Source organism: Neolamprologus brichardi, chromosome 4, assembly GCF_056152115.1.
Source record: "Neolamprologus brichardi isolate AB-2024 chromosome 4, ASM5615211v1, whole genome shotgun sequence".
NCBI lineage: Eukaryota > Metazoa > Chordata > Actinopteri > Cichliformes > Cichlidae > Neolamprologus > Neolamprologus brichardi.
Window position 1 is genome coordinate 21,096,733 of NC_142107.1, and position 16,738 is coordinate 21,113,470.

The 16,738-nt window shown below is 41.6% G+C and overlaps 1 protein-coding gene across 1 annotated transcript in view; it reads right to left on the bottom strand.

Moving 5' to 3' along the window:
• Positions 1-201: 201 nt before the first annotated feature.
• The window catches only part of mybpc2a (myosin binding protein Ca), a 54,948-nt gene continuing 38,411 nt past the window's right edge, over positions 202-16,738 (bottom strand). The window contains exons 23-28 of the mRNA XM_087840427.1: positions 9,783-9,978; positions 8,508-8,647; positions 3,620-3,779; positions 1,917-2,053; positions 874-1,060; positions 202-592 (exon numbers count right to left, since the gene is read on the bottom strand). Of these exons, the coding sequence (XP_087696553.1) occupies positions 558-592; positions 874-1,060; positions 1,917-2,053; positions 3,620-3,779; positions 8,508-8,647; positions 9,783-9,978 (855 nt within the window). The 3' untranslated portion in view covers positions 202-557. The remainder of the gene's footprint in view (positions 593-873; positions 1,061-1,916; positions 2,054-3,619; positions 3,780-8,507; positions 8,648-9,782; positions 9,979-16,738) is intronic.

Sequence of the window (16,738 nt, forward strand, 5' to 3'; positions counted from 1 at the left end):
CTGACTGCATATTGATCCCTCCGTTGAACCATTGCAGGCCCCTGCTCACACACCACAGCGAGGAAACAGGGGCGTGCGTACAGCCGGTCAGTCACACTGCGGTGCTTTCGGTGCTGCAGCTGCATCCCAATCATAAATTCATACCAACCTATAAAAACGTCCAGGACACAAAACAGACAACACAGGGAGCCGTAATGGATGAAAGGCTGTTTTATAAGTGTGTTCAGTGACAGGTCCACTTCACAGATAAGAAGGATCCATCTGTGTGTGTGGTCACAGCAGGGCAGCTCTACTACTCTACACTGTGGGTTCTCTCAGTCAGGGAGTGACAAGGTGGCAGCGTGCTGAAAGAATTTATGGCATATTACTGATACGGCATTCATCATAGCAGCGGTGAAAGGCAAGCATATGCGTTTAGGGGGGTGGGGGGGTGCACGGGGTGGCTTTAGAGCCTCACAAGTGATCTATTTTAATCATATTTATTCATGACTATCCCGTTATACATAATCCATTACTATTCCTGTTCAACTGTATCCTCTGCTGTTTCGCAGTGCCGCTCATTTCTTCGCCTCCTCCCCTTTCTCTTGTAAAACTGTGGAGAAAAAGAGAAATTTAAATCAGCACGAGGGGCCAGCAGATCATCCTGTTTAAAGTCATCTGTGGCTCCGAAACTTTCTCTGACAAATACAATAAGGTGATTTATATTTAGCACAGGAAAAGGAACAACAGCTCAGGCGAAAGGGGTTGAGGGGATGGAGATTTGTCATGGTGAGCTTTATTGAAGCCTGCCAGGGAGAGACTTGCCCTGACTTCAGGTCGTGCTTTAGCTTTGAAACTACGTTGTTGTGGGAAGCGAAAACCGCATCGACATACCTCGAACCTCCAGAGTGCACTCCACCTCGTCTTCCCCGAGGTCGTTGACGGCCCTGCAGGAGTATCTGCCCCCATCGAACAGGCTCGGCTTGCGGATGTTCAGAGTCAACACTCCCTGGTTGTTTTGCATCAGAAACTTGGGGTCCTCACCGATGATCATTCTGTTCTTCATCCAAATGATCTTTGGCTGAGGCACAGTAGGATGTTGGAGGAGCAAGCAAAATTGGTGGGATGCAGGAAAGGAGAGGGGAAGGGTGTGTGAGTGTGAGTGTGGGGGGGGTAACACAGCGAGGGATGTCAGAAGGGTAGGAGAGAGCAGAGGGAGGAGGGTAGGAGGTGAAATTAGGTCAACGTTTCGCCTTGACAAATCTTTGTCGATTTTGTGTGATTAAAAAAAATACACGCGCTAAAAGATCGAGCTGCTCCACCTCTTGTTCTAGCTTCCTACATAAAAATACATTCCTGCAGCAAAGGCATCAAAATCCTCTCTGACTGTTCACACACTCACTGCTTGACACTCAAAACCTGTGAAAAACACAAAGCAGGAAATCTGTGGCAAACCCATGCAGTGCAGCTATCACAGGCCAATCCAGGTAAAGTCCACACACGATGGAGCTGTAGTGTGTAGTGTAGTCATTTGCAACAAACAGCTGGGGGTTACCTTTTGTGCATTCAGCACTGCTTTATTGACAGCCATGACTGTGCTCACTTTATTTCACATTTATTTCACTCTTCACGCATAAACTAGGAAGCACACTTCTCTATATTTTATCTTTAGGTTTTCTAGATATGTTTGAATCTGTGAGCTGCACACAAACTACCATCAAAATTCACATACTGATTGGTGTCTAAATACCTTGTTCCTTGGTTTATAGACCAATTTTTAAACCGATTTTTTAAAAATTATTTTATATCTTAAAAATATAAAAAGACAAATAATTAAGAGCAGAAGGATAAACACCTTGGGTTGTAAATGAACTCCAATCAAATTCCCAAAAAACGACATCACTGACACACACCTGTAAAAAGTAAAGTTCGGATACCTTGGGGTTGCCACGAACGGCACATGAGATGGCGGCACTGTATCCTGCAATGACACTTCTGTCCACCAGGGGAGCTGTGAATTTAGGACAGCGGCTCACGTCTATCTCTTTGTAGGGTGAAGGGTTGTAACCCAAACCTGGACATGGAGTGAAGACGTTGAGACACACACACACTCACACTGCTTGATGTGTAATAATAACAGTGGCTGCTATGAAGCCAACACAGATATAATGAAACATAATCAAAGTCAACATAGATGAAAATAAAGTACATATATCCATAAATAAATCAAAAGGCAGGCTAAAGAGGTAAGCTTCAAGTTTATGATTAAAGATTTCAACACGTCCTCCAGCAGACTGGAGCATAAACACTAACGCTGACTCCCCAAAGGTTTTTGTCCTGTGCTTTCCAGCTCTTCCTATGATGAATGTGCGACTGAAATAAGACCGAATTTGCTTCCTTGTATCAATAATGGATATTCAACAAATTTACCCATTGATGGGTTAAGAGGAAATTCAAATAATTCTGAGAATTTTCCTGAAGAATATGATGAAAAGACAGATGAAGGCCATGTAGCTGCAAAGGCTTACATAGTGTAGTGCAGGGGTGTCAAACTCAAATACACAGTGGGCCAAAATTCAAAACTGGAACAAAGTCGCGGGCTAACATTAATATTTATTGAAATATATTTATTCATCCAGATATAAGAATTAATCTTTTCTTATGGACTCAAACAGGTTTTGCTGAAAAACTGAATATGGAACAAGCAAAGCTTAATACTAAACAATATATATATTAGCTGTATAATACTAGTAGGCCAGCTCTAATAGTAATTTGGTATGGCTTCGTGGGCCAAATGTAATTAGGCGGGTCAGAGTTTGACACCTATGGTGTAGTGGATGAAAGATGTTTTCATTTCGGTGGGGCATGTCTCAGTTTAAAAGACGCCAAGCTAGTTTGTAGCATGCTGTAAAAGTCGATTCTGTCCAGGAAATGTGTAACACATAGACTAAAATGCATAATTATTAACCTTCAGTTGTCACTGTCCACTATTTTGGGAATGTAATATCCACGCCGCATCCTCTCACACAAGCAACTGTTCTCAACTGGCTTTTAAGTTATCGAGGCAGGAAGCTGATTTTTTCGTTTTATGCTCAGGTCAGGTGGGCACCGCGATCAACAACCCTCCAGATTTTATAGGCCAGACTGATGCTTGGAACACAAAAGAGATTGGCTGGTGGGCTGCCAAGTTTTCTGGGAGAGTAAGCAAATGCAACAACACAAAAACAGTAGCAGCATTTGGCTGGTGGCAGGTGTTAATTTCCCAGCCTGGTTGCTTTCATAACATGCGGCCAATATTAAATGGTATTTAACACTCTGTCAAAGAATATTTCTGTAAAGCGTAATCAGTGTGAATTAATTTCGCTTTAAACCATGTTCAAGCAATTAATCACAGCCGATAATTAATCATAGGTAGTTCTAATGTCGTTGCTGTGTTCTACAGCGAAAATAATACGAGGCTGCGTTTTATTTAGCGTAGCTTCTGTTTTTCACTACTGTACCCTTTACAAACCACAATGCTCACTTTATCTTTCAATTGAATACAATGTGGTCTACCGCTCAGCATGCGTTAGATGTTGCTCAGCATCAAAAGCAATACTATCGTGTTACAGAGAGCAGAGCTCTGCGGGGATTTCATTACCTGTTTTGGTAATGACAGCGGTGTTCTTGCTGATGCCAGGCTCATCGCTGAGGCCACAGATGTTTTCGCTGAACACTCGAAAGGAATACTCGTTCCCCATGACCAGGTCAGACACAGTGCAGCTGGGCCTGCGGTTGTGCTCGTAGACCGTGAACCACTCCTGATGTGTGAGAGAGAAGGAGAGGTTCAAAGAGGCTTATAGCTGAGGTGGAGCTCTATATGCTGAAGAATCTCCAGTGCCCAACATCTGTGTTCTTCTAGGCCGCCTTCCCGTCGATTCATTCAACGTAACGACCATGGTAGCGTACGACGGCTTTGCAGCCACTGCTAGCAGCATGGTTGTAAAAATAGAGCAATAGTTTAGTTAGCATGAGTAAAACTGGATCTCCCTACTCCAAAAGAAACACTTATGTGAGTCATGAAACACTGAAATGAAATCAGGACTTCAGAGCTGCTTTAATCACTCAGGGATGGTTGATGAGACAATTTTTATTTCCCACCACCAACAATCAATGAGTACAAATACACCAACTCTGATCTTTTTTTATCCAAAGAAAAAGATAAGACAGAGCAAATATCCATCACCTTTTAAGCTGATAGAGCAAACATGTTGGCACACAACCTGTGCACACTTTCCGTACAAATGATCTTGTTAATTCGGCGCTATAGTTTATAGCTGACTGTATGCGACTGTCTTTAGATCTGTGTTTGAACTTTAGAAAGATGCAGTCATGGTTGAAAAGAACGTACACCCGTATTAAGTCTTTATTCCTTAGCTCAGTGGTCCCCAACCCCCAGGCCTCGGACCGGTACCAGTCCGTGAGTCGTTTGGTATCGGGCTGCGAGAGTTGAGGCTCAGGTGTGAAATGTATGGTTTTTAGGGTTTTTATCGGTTTTCAGCGTTATTTTGTTATCGTTTTTATCGTTAACTCAGTTTTCCTGGGTCTTTTCACGTGTGTTATGAATAAATCTTCTTTTTTTCGGTACCAGTACTAGTTTTATTTTGTTGTATTTATCCGCGACACTTTAAAGGCTGGTCTGTGAAAATATTGTCGGGCATAAACTGGTCCGTGGCGCAAAAAAGGTTGGGGACCGCTGCCTTAGCTAGTATTGCCTTAGATAGTATGCCAGGTCTCTCTTGGAAATGAGATTTTTAATCTCAATGAGATTTGTTTACCTGGATAAATAAAGGACTAATAATAACAATCTAATAATAATAATAATAATCTCTTTATTTATTTAACAATTAAAAAGACAAAATACGGAAAGCAATGTGTGAAAAACTAAGTAAACCCCCTTGATTTAGTAGAAGTGCCTTTAGCAGCAATAACGTCACGTAACTTTTGAGTCTTTTTTTATGTCAGTCCTTCACATTGACAAGAAAGAATTTTAGCCCACCCTTCTTTACAACATTGCTTCAGTTCATTGATGTTTGAGGGCACAGCTCTTTTAAGGTCCAACAAGAGGATTTCATTCAGGTTAAAGTCTGGACTGAGTTTGGGCTGATTTTCTGGTGTGCTTACCTCAGTTTGGGCCAAGCTTTAGCTCACAGAGCAGAAAGCCTCACGTGTGACTCTAGAATACTTTGACATGTAGAGGAGTTCACAGTAGATACAAAGATTGCAAGGTGCCCAAAACCTGCTGCTAAACAAGCTCAAATCATCACACCTCCACCACCGTGCAGACAGTTGCTATGAAGTTTTTGCCAAAGATCTCTGCTTTGGTCTTTCTGCCTAAAGAACATTGTTACAGAGGTCTTGTGATTTTTGCAGGTGTGACTTTGCAAAGCTAAATCATGCTGCCATGTTCTTTTTAAAAGAGAAGGGACACTCATATCTTTTTCTAATCGGACTGTCGTTACTTTAGCATTTAACATGCTAAAGTTGGGTTTTTTGCACATTCTCTGAGCATTGCACATTCCGACTTTGGAGTAAATTTTCTAGGAAGCCAGAGTGGGAATGCTGTGTGGAGATGACATGTTTTTCACTTGTGAAAAATCTTTCTCACTTCAAAGCCTCAGAACACCTTCCCAGATTGATGGGCAGCAAATATTGTTTCTTTAACACGATAGCTGATGTCTTTGCATCTTGGCAATGTATCTACACACCTGAACGCTCCAGACTAGCTTTTACAGGAGTGTTCTCACTTATCGACTATCAGTTAATTAAATGCATTTGATTATATGCACTTGTCTTTCACTTTCCCTTTTATTTTCTGTCGACACAGTAAGGGTGTACTTACTTTTTCTGCACACTGCTTCTGTATTTTGACTTAGTTTTTATTAAATAAATAATGGCACGGTGTAATATTTCATATGTAATTTTACCCAATTTTAACACCTTCCAAGGATCTTTATTATGTGCTGATTGACAAACTGATTGAAAAACTTAGAATTGTATATATATATATATTAGGGGTGCAACGATACACAAAATTCATGGTTCGGTTCGGTTCGGTACTTTGGTGTCACGGATCGATATTTTTTCGATACACAAAAAAATGTTGATGCCTTTTTATTAATTTGTCATTTATTAAATTTTCACGGCTCATTCTGCACCACATCTCTGTGCGTTCATCATTTGTTTAAAGCCAGCTCACCTCCTGCAACCACTTTTCCGAGAATACGTGCTTCTTTTGTGGTTCGGACTCCTTCTGACATTTCTTTGGAGGTGGAGGAACACCAAAGTAATTGCTTAAAGGAGCTTCTTCGACATCTTTAAGAGTTCTAAACAAATGTCTGTCCTCCTCCTGAAAATCTTATGTACGCAAACACGCGTTGCAACTTCTTATCTTGTGCGCGTTTTTTATTTTGACAGCGAATGCGCACCTGCGGACCACTTATGTGCAGCCCTGGTTATTTAGCTCATCATATTGCAGCCACAGAAATTCTTTTGTCCATGAAACCATAAAGCTGCACTTTCTTTTTGCCTTATAGTCTGATTTGTCATAACTTTTCCGTTTTGTGGTAAGCTTTTCTTTGGCTGTCACTTCTTCACCCTGACCTGTCTTATTTGGCTCAGCAGAACTAAAATATACATCCTGCTGCTTTTACACACGCACTCACATAAGCTCAGCGATTCTCTGCGCGATCAACCTCTCACATGTTTAAGCTGCAGGAGATTTCACTTGTCATGTTTGCATAGTAAGCTAACGATTGATAAGACGATGTCAGAGGAATTGGTGCGCAAATTATCATCACTCACCAATCAGTGCTATCGCTCTCTATACACAGTTCGCGCGATTGCAAAGTGAAAGCAAAAAACAAGCGCAAATTCAAACGCGATTTCAATATGTCACATATTGACAGTAGCTCACCGATGCCAATGACATAATTACCCAGCTACATTTCCGAAAGAATGCAAAAGCATTGACATATATTTTTCCTTATTACGATAGGCCGACGAGCAGAGCAGGGCAGCCCGACTGGAAAAATCGCTAGCCCCGGGACGTCGGGCTAGCGATTTTGCGAGCCCTGTATCTGATTGAGGAATCACTCATCTTTGGAAAAGAGAGTTTATTACAGAGAAATGTCTCTTTCCAAAATAAAAGCTATACTATACGCTTCTTCTGGGCTATATTCTCAGCAGCATATTAAACATATCAGGTCCCCATAAGGAGAATCATGTGCTAACGGCTGTCTAAATGACTCGGGTAAAGTTTGTATGCGTGCTTGTTGTTTTTGTCTGCTTCCACTTGTCTTTGCACTAGGATGCTATCGGGTAAATGTGCAGTCATATTCGTTGTGTTCCCACTAGTGCTGTCAGCCTTAATCTGAAATAAGGTTAACGCCACAACACGGCAAATCTCCGTTAACGAGCTACCGCGGATTGCCCCGTGTGTGGGGCTGGACAGCGTCAACACATTAACGAGCTAACTGCGCTAACACACTAGTTCCCACTCATGTAATTGAGCATTGCGTGGCACATCTGACATACTGTTTTACTTTAGTCCATGACACCCTTACCTTCAGGGTCATACGTCACATGAAGACCAAAATAGTTCCAGACGCCAGATCTGAATGAGGGTGGGGGAGGTTCAATTTGCCATGTTGCAACAAGCTTAACTTCTGTCTAGCTAGCTTGCCCTGCGCTCAGTGAATCTGTGTTCGACTACTCCGCCTAGGCTGCACTGTCGAGTGCAGATCCACTGAGCGCTCAACACAGACAGCACCGTCAGAAGGAAAGTTGATAAAATAAATTAAAAATGTTGTATCGTTCGATACATATGTGTACCGAACCGAAAGCACTGTATCGAACGGTTCGATATCGATACGAGTATCGTTGCACCCCTAATATATATATATATATATATATATATATATATATATATATATATTAAATTGATGCTTTTTTCAACATAAAACTTGGGTTAGTTCAACATAGGAGTTGAAAAGTGAGCTCTGGAAGTGATCCAGAAGTGCACAAGGAGGCGACCCTGATGGGCGAAATGGGTCAAGTTTAAATCAGGTGCAGTTTTTGTTTCTGTAGTTACAGAAAGTTTACGCTTGCATTTTCTGGGGTTTTTTACATTCTGTTTCTTTTCTGATGATCAGACACACATGAGACAGTGTGTGATCGTTCCAAATGTATTCTGCAGCAGCTAATGTCAACAAAAGCAACATCCCAAAGGAGGACTGATCTTCATGGCGCGTGCCTGGCTGTTTAACATTTAGCAAACCACAATATAGAAAATGTCAGGCCAAAACAATTAAATCTAATCCCAGTGACATTAAAAACAAAACACAGAAGAATTTGGTTCAACTTGTACTTGGATGCATAATTTAAAAGACACTGTTGCTCCAGAGTTGCATGCCTCCAGCACTATTATTAGCGAATTACCTTGCTTGACAAACCCTCTCAGTACCACCTGTAAACTCTGTCATGCATACCTTAGTCTTCTTGTCAGCTTTCTGAATGGTGTAGCCAATAATCTCGCAGTTGCCGTCATCTTTAGGCGGCTTCCACTCCAGCGCAGCATTGAAGCCCCAGATATCTGTGACACGCACGGCGATGGGAGGACCCGGCTTTTCTGGTGGGATTGTGAGAAGTGGCAGAGTCGAGATACAGGTGGAGGATTTTGTGTGAAACTATGAACAAGACAGGTTCATTAAACTGCACAGCTCAAGGGTGGTGAAAAAATGTTCCACGCATGCATAGCTGGCTGAGATAACTCTCTTCTTTGCCTAGACATAGATGTTGGCAAGGCTTTTGGAGGCTGAGAGAGGGAGAAATGTACAAACAGATATGGAGCAGGGAAGTCCCAGTGAGAGAAAGAAATCAACACTTGCAGCCGTAGAGATTTGACAGATTAGACAGATTAGAAAGATTGACAGATTAGCAGAGCAAAAGACAATAGGATCAAGGGAAGGCGGTGATAGCTGCATACATAACTAGAAAAACTGTTGGCATAGACGTAACAAAGAAGCAGTATGCCTTGATAATAAAGCAGAGAAATGCAGTGTATTTATCACTGATCCTTCTCTGTGGCCTTCACCAAACACAGTGCAGTAAAGAAAACAGTGCAACATAGTAGTGTGTGTCTCATTAATCTTGCTGTGAACACTCTTTTCTTTCGGAGTACAGTACAAACTGTGAGCACTGCTTCTGTTTTCCCCCTTTAATCCCTCCTGTACTGTCTCCTGCTAAACGAGTACAGTGACAGACCAACTGAGGAGGGGGGGATCAGAGCCTCTCATTATTAGCTCAACCTTCTCAGCAGAGGAAGTGACAGAATAGCCCTCAAAATCCAAACCTAATCCAAGTCTATAAGCAAATAATCTCAGCAGAGCCCCACCAAATAATCCACCCAGAACCCTGACCCGCGGAGACGAGCAGTAAGCTGGGGAATGAGCTGGCGGCCACAGAGGCAGGAGCCAGGATTATAAGAGAGTGAGAGAGAGAGGACTGAGCACTTTGATGATTTACTACTTTGAGTCACAGATCCTTCAGAGTATGAAATAAGGAATTATCATCAAATTTGACAAAAAAAGACTCTTGACATGTCACAGATTCAAGCTCGAACCATCATCCCATTTCAAAAAGGTTATTAATCACGCACTTTGTGAATTACGTGCAATGTTCTGATCTTAATGAGAGAACATGAGGTGCGAGTTTACATTCTTTAGGTGAAGCTTAGAAGGTGTTGCCATGGTGAAGGGACTGACCTACAACCTGGATGTGTATGTCAGCGCTGTCTGACATGTTTTCAATCTGAACAGACAGTGTGTACTTTCCAGAGTGGACCCTCTCGGCAGAGCGAATAAAGAGGATGGTGTCAACTTCACTGGTACGAGTTCCCACTGTGCGGTCCTCCATGGGAACACCGTCTTTATACCAGGTCACAACAGGACGAGGCTTTCCCTGTAATTAAAGGAAAGGAAAGGAAATGATTCCAAATATGTCAAGGGATACAGTCTTTTCAAAATTGGGCACAACCCTTATAGCAAAAGAAGATCATAATTTCCATCATGTCAGACAGTATGTCTCTATTGTCCCATGAGACCATTCTGCCCCGCTAAGCATTTATTTTAAATACTGAGGCAGCAAAAGAAGCAGGAAGACTTCAGCACAGAACAGAGGAATCATCACTGTCAACAAACCTGATGTTACCCACATAGCAAAATCGGTATGGCCCAGATCTGGCCCACACAATGTGCTTACACATGGCCCACATACCGCAAAGAATGACGGCCCTTTGGTGGCCCAGATCAGGTTTGCCAGATGTGGCCCACGCATGGCCAGCAATGTGTCCACAACTGGCCTTTTGCTGGGCCAGAACAGTTTCAGCTCCAGATGTCAGCCTAATGTGTACCTTAATCAAGCCATGTAATAACAACATGCACAATAGTGCAAAGTAACATGACAAAACCCTGTTCAGACAGTGAATGGACTGATTCTTATAGCACTTGTTTACTCAAACACGCCACACTCACTTTCTCTAAACTGAGTGCTTCCTAACTACATTTATACATATTCACACTTGACATGCAGACTGGAAGAGCCAGGGATCGAACCACTAACCTTGTGATCAATAGGTGAACTGCTCTGCCTCCTGAGCCACAGCCACCCTGTAGTAAACATGAGTGTACACTCGCAAACCTGTCAAAACCTGCATTTGAAATGTTGGCTACTATACCAGTGTTGCAACATGGCATTTGGGTCTTCTAACTCAGCGGTCCCCAACCCCCGGGCCTCGGACCGGTACCAGTCCGTTGTTTGGTACCGGGCCGCGAGAGTAGAGGCTCAGGTGTGAAATGTATGGTTTTTAGGGTTTTTATCAATTTTCAGCGTTATTTTGTTATCGTTTTTATCGTTAACTCTGTTTTCCTGGGTCTTTTCACGTGTGTTATGAATAAATCTTCTTTTTTTTGGTACCGGTACTAGTTTTATTTTGTTGTATTCATCCGCGACACCTTAAAGGCCGGTCCATGAAAATATTGTCGGGCATAAACCGGTCCGTGGTGCAAAAAATGTTGGGGACTGCTGTTCTAACTAAAATAGGAAAATAGGAACATAAATATTGCCATCATTGCCAGACCTGGCCCACATCTTGTTGACATACACCCTGCCATGACACCAGTCAGTCAGAAGTGCCAGCTTGATACCAGATCCAGGCCAGACCAGTTTTCTATGGGCCTGGGCCACATAAACCAAACCACAATCGAGCCAGATATGGCATGCCATCACATAGAGAGTGCCATCTATGCCATACCTGGCCCATATCTTGATGTCATACGTTTTACCATGCCAGAAGTCAGCCAGCAGTACCGGCTTGATACCAGATCCGGGCCAGACCTGCTTGCTATGTGGGTAGCTGGGGTAGAGGTGGGTTACAAAGCAGCTTGCAGATACAGAGATACACAGCCTGCCCAAAGATAGAGATATGCCACTGAAGTAAATCTGAACAAAGATTTGTTGGCAAAGAATCGCAACAATATCAGATGGGCTGCAGAGTGAAGGCAAAAGGGCCAACAAGTGCTCAGCATCTCTGTAATATAAATATTCTGATCCTGATTTGAACCTGCTCTTTGCTCTTGCCGTACATCTGATATCTCATCCCAAGCCATCTCGACTGGGTTTAGGTGACCAAGGAGTCCAGGCCATCTGGCGCAGCACTCCATCACTCTTCTTCTTGGTCAAATAGCCCTTACACAGCCTGGAGGTGTGTTTGGAGGCATAGTTCTGCTGAAAAATAAATGATGGTCCAACGAAACGCAAACCGGATGGGATGGCATGTCGCTGCAGGATGCTGTGGTGACCAAGCTGGTTCAGTGTGGATTCAATTTTGAATAATTCCCCAACAGAGTCACCAGCAAAGCACCCCCACACCATCACACCTCCTCCCAGCACAGATTTCCACTGGTCTAATGGCAATTCCTTGTGTTTCTTGGTCCAAACAAATCTTCTTTGGGTTGTTGCTTTTCCTTAGTAGTGTTTCTTAGCAGCTATTTGACCATAAAGGCCTGATTCGCAGTCTCCGCTGAACAGCTGACGTAGAGATGTGTCTGCTGCTGGAACTCTGTGTGGCATTTATCTGGTCTGTAATCTGAGGTGCTGTTAACTTGCGATTTCTGAGGCTGATGACTCGGCTGAATTTATCCTCAGCAGCAGAGGTGACTTTTGGTCTTCCTTTCTTGGGGTTGTCCTCATGTACGCCAGTTTCGTCGTAGCTCTTGGTGGTTTCTGTGACTGCACTTGGGGACACATTCAAAGTCAAATTTCCCAGACAGACTGACCTTCAGTTCTTAAAGCAATGATGGACTGTCATTTCTCTTTACTTAGCTGATTGGTTCTTGCCATAATATGGATTCTAACACTTGTTAAATAGAGCTATCAGCTGTGTACCAACCTGACTTATGCACAAATAATAAATAAATAAATAAATAACATTTTATTTATATAGCACCTTTCAAGATAAAATCACAAAGTGCTTTACAGAGGCAGAAAACAACACAACTGATGATCCCAACCCCATTAAGAAAACAACAAATTCCACAAATAAACCCTGACGAGGCTCATCTGTGAAGTGAAAACCATTTCAGGTGACTACATCATGAAGGTCACTGAGAGGCCAAGGGTTTGCAGCGCTGTCAACAAAGCAAAGGGGTGGCTACTTTCAGGAATCGAAAATATAAAACATATTTAGAGTTATTTATCATTCAAGGACCACAGCCACCCAGCACATCAGCTGTTCTCCTTGTTACCATCTGGCAGACGTTACAGGAGTCTGTCTGCTCGGACTACAAGACTTAAAAACAGTTTTTACCACCAAGCCGTACGACACCTCAACCACAACACTTAAACACACACAACACAGCACTCAGAAGCTACCCTGCAGCTTCACAAGTACTCTGTTTAAATCTGCACTGGTCACTTCACTTCATTGTTATTGATATTTATATTTAAAAGTGCAATACTGTAATTTTCTGCTGCTCATTCCTGTGCAATATCCCATCTGCCCTCCCGTCATATTTCTTTTCAAGATTTTCTTATTTAATCACTAGTATACATATATTTATATTTATAGATACATATATCTGAGTGACTGCTGCTCATCAAACACATTTCATTGCAATGTTGACCCTGTGCTAACTTGCATATGATAAATAAAACTGAAAACTGAAACTGAAACTCATGTTTTTCTTTGGTGCATAATTCCATATATCTTGCTTCATACATTTGATGTTTTCATTTCATACCTACAATGTAAAAAGTAGTAAAAGAAAAAACACATTAAATGAGAAGGTGTCCAAGCTTTTCACTGGCAGCGTATCAGAATAACTAACTCAGTAGTCTTCAGCTGATATGCCATTATTTCATCTGACCTCGATCTGGGGGCCCACCTAAACTAATGCTTTGGTTAATCTGTTGAAAATGAAACAACTCACTTGATTACTCACTAAAAATGTCCTTACTAGTAAATTGATCTTATAGAATATTTAAAAAAAAAACCAAAATGTAAACTTTTGCACATAAAATATTTTATTAAACATGTCACCGATAACTTTAGTTATGGCCTGATATTACATCAGTGTAAAAACAGCCGCGGGAACACACTCAGTCCAGCTCGTGGATGAGATGACAGAACAGTCGGTGCTCTTTTTTCCCAGGAGAACACTATGTAGCCACGTTCTCTGTCTCAGAGCAGGCTTTTCATCTGCTTCTTCAAAAGGAGACCGAGCTATGGCTCGCTTTCTTCTTGTCTATTTTTATTTAGAACAATGGTTTACCCTTTACAGCTTATGGTTAGATTCTTTTTCACCACTGCCATAATTTGCAAGTTGCTGTCAAAAGCTGTAACGCTCCCTGTGTCTTTAGAACTCTTGTTCCCCTGTTACTACCAACATTAGCACATCGGATTTAGATTCCAGAAGAGGACGATATGTTTTCAAGTAGCAGCCATGGGGAAATAAGGGCTTGGCTGTTTTTTCTTCAAATGACCACTCAAGGATTCACTTAAAATATCTACAATGTGCAGTGGGATTGAGCTTGGGTAGGCTTTGATACAAATGTTACCCCATTTTTAGATCTTTAGATGCCCCGGTGCATGATATAGCCATTTGTTAAAGATAACTGAAAAAAGCAAGTTTAAAGTTAAGGTAATGTGGTATTTACAGATGGGCCCAAACACCAGAAATGTGAACCAATAACTTTTGGCTGGGGATTGCTTGACTAGCTAATCGTGTTTTTCTGCCATCTTTAGGTGAAATTGCATTTTCTAGTGGAAATACATTTAGAATAGCAACAAGTAAAGATTTGAATGTATGTCTTTTTAAATCATTTTCAACAGTTAGTCATTATGTTTTCTGTCCAACCTCACGGTTTTGCTCACAGCTCATATTTCAAAGCTCATGACTGATTTTGACTCCTTCTGTATTTTTAGATTCTATAAATATTCCATAGGCAGTCGAGTGGAGGTATGTGTGATGTGAAAGACTGATTTGCAATGGGTGCAAAACAGTTCTTTAATCTACTCTCTGACCACTTTACCAAAGCTAGATAAAAAATATTTTTATGTGTCATGTGGATATTCTGCCTTTAGTCTCCTTTAATTAAATATTAGACATGGGGTACTGACACTTTGTTCAAAGTTAAAGTGTATAAACTATCACCACTAGGCTTCAGTAGAGTTTTTACCCCTCAAAAATTGTTAGTGTTTGAGGGGTAAAGGGCGACCGTGGCTCGGGGGGTTGGGAAGCGTGTCTGTAACCGGAAGGTCGCCGGTTCGATCCCCGGGCTCTCTGTCCTGGTCCTTGTGTCCTTGGGCAAGACACTTTACCCTGGTGTTGGCCAGAGGGGCCAATGGCGCGATATGGCAGCCTCGCTTCTGTCAGTCTGCCCCAGAGCAGCTGTGGCTACAACTGTAGCTGCCTCCACCAGTGTGTGAATGTGAGAGTGAATGAATAATGGCATTGTAAAGCGCTTTGGGTGCCTTGAAAAGCGCTATATAAATCCAATCCATTATTATTATTCTGGAGGCTTTAAAACTCCTCCTGAAGTGAAGCTCACTTCTGTGTGATGACAGCGATACTGGGGGGAGTTGTTTAGGAAATCCTGAACTTTTCTTTTGGTAAGTGCTGCTGTTTTTGCCACTGTTAGCTGCTGTTAGTGTGTTAGTAAAAATTTCTTTAAAGTGGATCTACAATTGTTGGACTTAGTGGGGACTAAGACTGATTATAAGAGGGAAAGTGTGAATTCTAGAACACTTGCATGATGTTAGCTTATAACCACCTGTTGTTGTTGTTGTTGTTTAGACACGTCATTATCAGCCGTCCGGAAACAGGAGGGTCACATTTAATGACGATAAGTAATTGCAAACATATTTGGAATAAATAAGATGGTTTTGCACAAACCCTGACTTCAGTTTGGGAGATGAGGTTTGAGGTGACGAGAAAAAGCATGATATTTTAACCAGATGCTGATTGTGTTGTCTCGTTCCTTCACGTTTTGCATCTTTGGTGATGAGAACCCCGACTTATGTGATAAAACATACTGTAGGTACGATCCTTCATATCTTGAGTCTGGCGTGAATAAAAGTTGCCCTGACAGCAAAAGAACACCTATGAGTTCTCTTCTCCACCGCCTTTGATGTACCACATATGCAGCTGGTCTCAAGCCACACATATAAAACACAATTAAGCAGAACAGCAGCGTCCATCTCAGGTGCTATAGTCAAGATGGCAGGGCAACGTGATAGCTTTCACAAAGCAGTGCCTGCTCCTTTGTATTTTTAATGGATTATTTAAGTTTATTATATATAAGTTTATTAGATTGCATCAATTTGTTGAAAGGCATAATTATACATCACATTAATGAATGTATATTTATGAGTACAATATCCTTTTTTTCTATTAAATGAACTCAAAAAATACCTCAAAAAACTTTAAGGCATCTGACCAGAATTTTAGCCTTGAGCTGTATTTTGGCTGTTATTCCTTTAACATAATCTCATTCTCCTCAACCCTCACTGTCTACTCATATATCCCCCAACTTACTCTGATTCAAAACCAAAAACCAATCATTAAACTTTATGAGAAAACAAGCCGTATTTGCTTTCACTCCATATTTTTTCATGGTCATCTGTCCCTCACCTTTGGTGACTCTGAGCACATGCCAAATGTAGGACTCCAATAAGCAGGCAGAAGGTAACAAAAGCAAGCCTTTTATTTATACTTATGTATTTGACAAAGAAATCCAAAAGCACAGAAAATTGCACACATAAAACTTAAACGAATCCATAAACTTTAAGGGAAAGAACAAAGAGAGCACAAGGGAAGATAAACAAAGACTGAGGCGAAGGACACGACTACTTCTACACAAGAGGGGAAAAGTGGAAACAGGAGGGTAACAAGACACAACTGAACCAAATCTATACAATGAGACAGAAGGTTCTTAGTAAAACTAAATGTAAGACCAAAGAGACGAAAAAATACCAAATGAGTAACAATAATTGCAACAAAGAAAACACAGAGACACGAGTGAAGGTAACAGATGGGAGAAGACGCAGAATGAGACAGAGGAAGCACTGAGGGGACCATAAAAACAAACTAGAACTAGAATCAAAACCTAAATAATAAACAGAAATAAAAACATACAAAAAAATTCATATTTCCAAAAACTC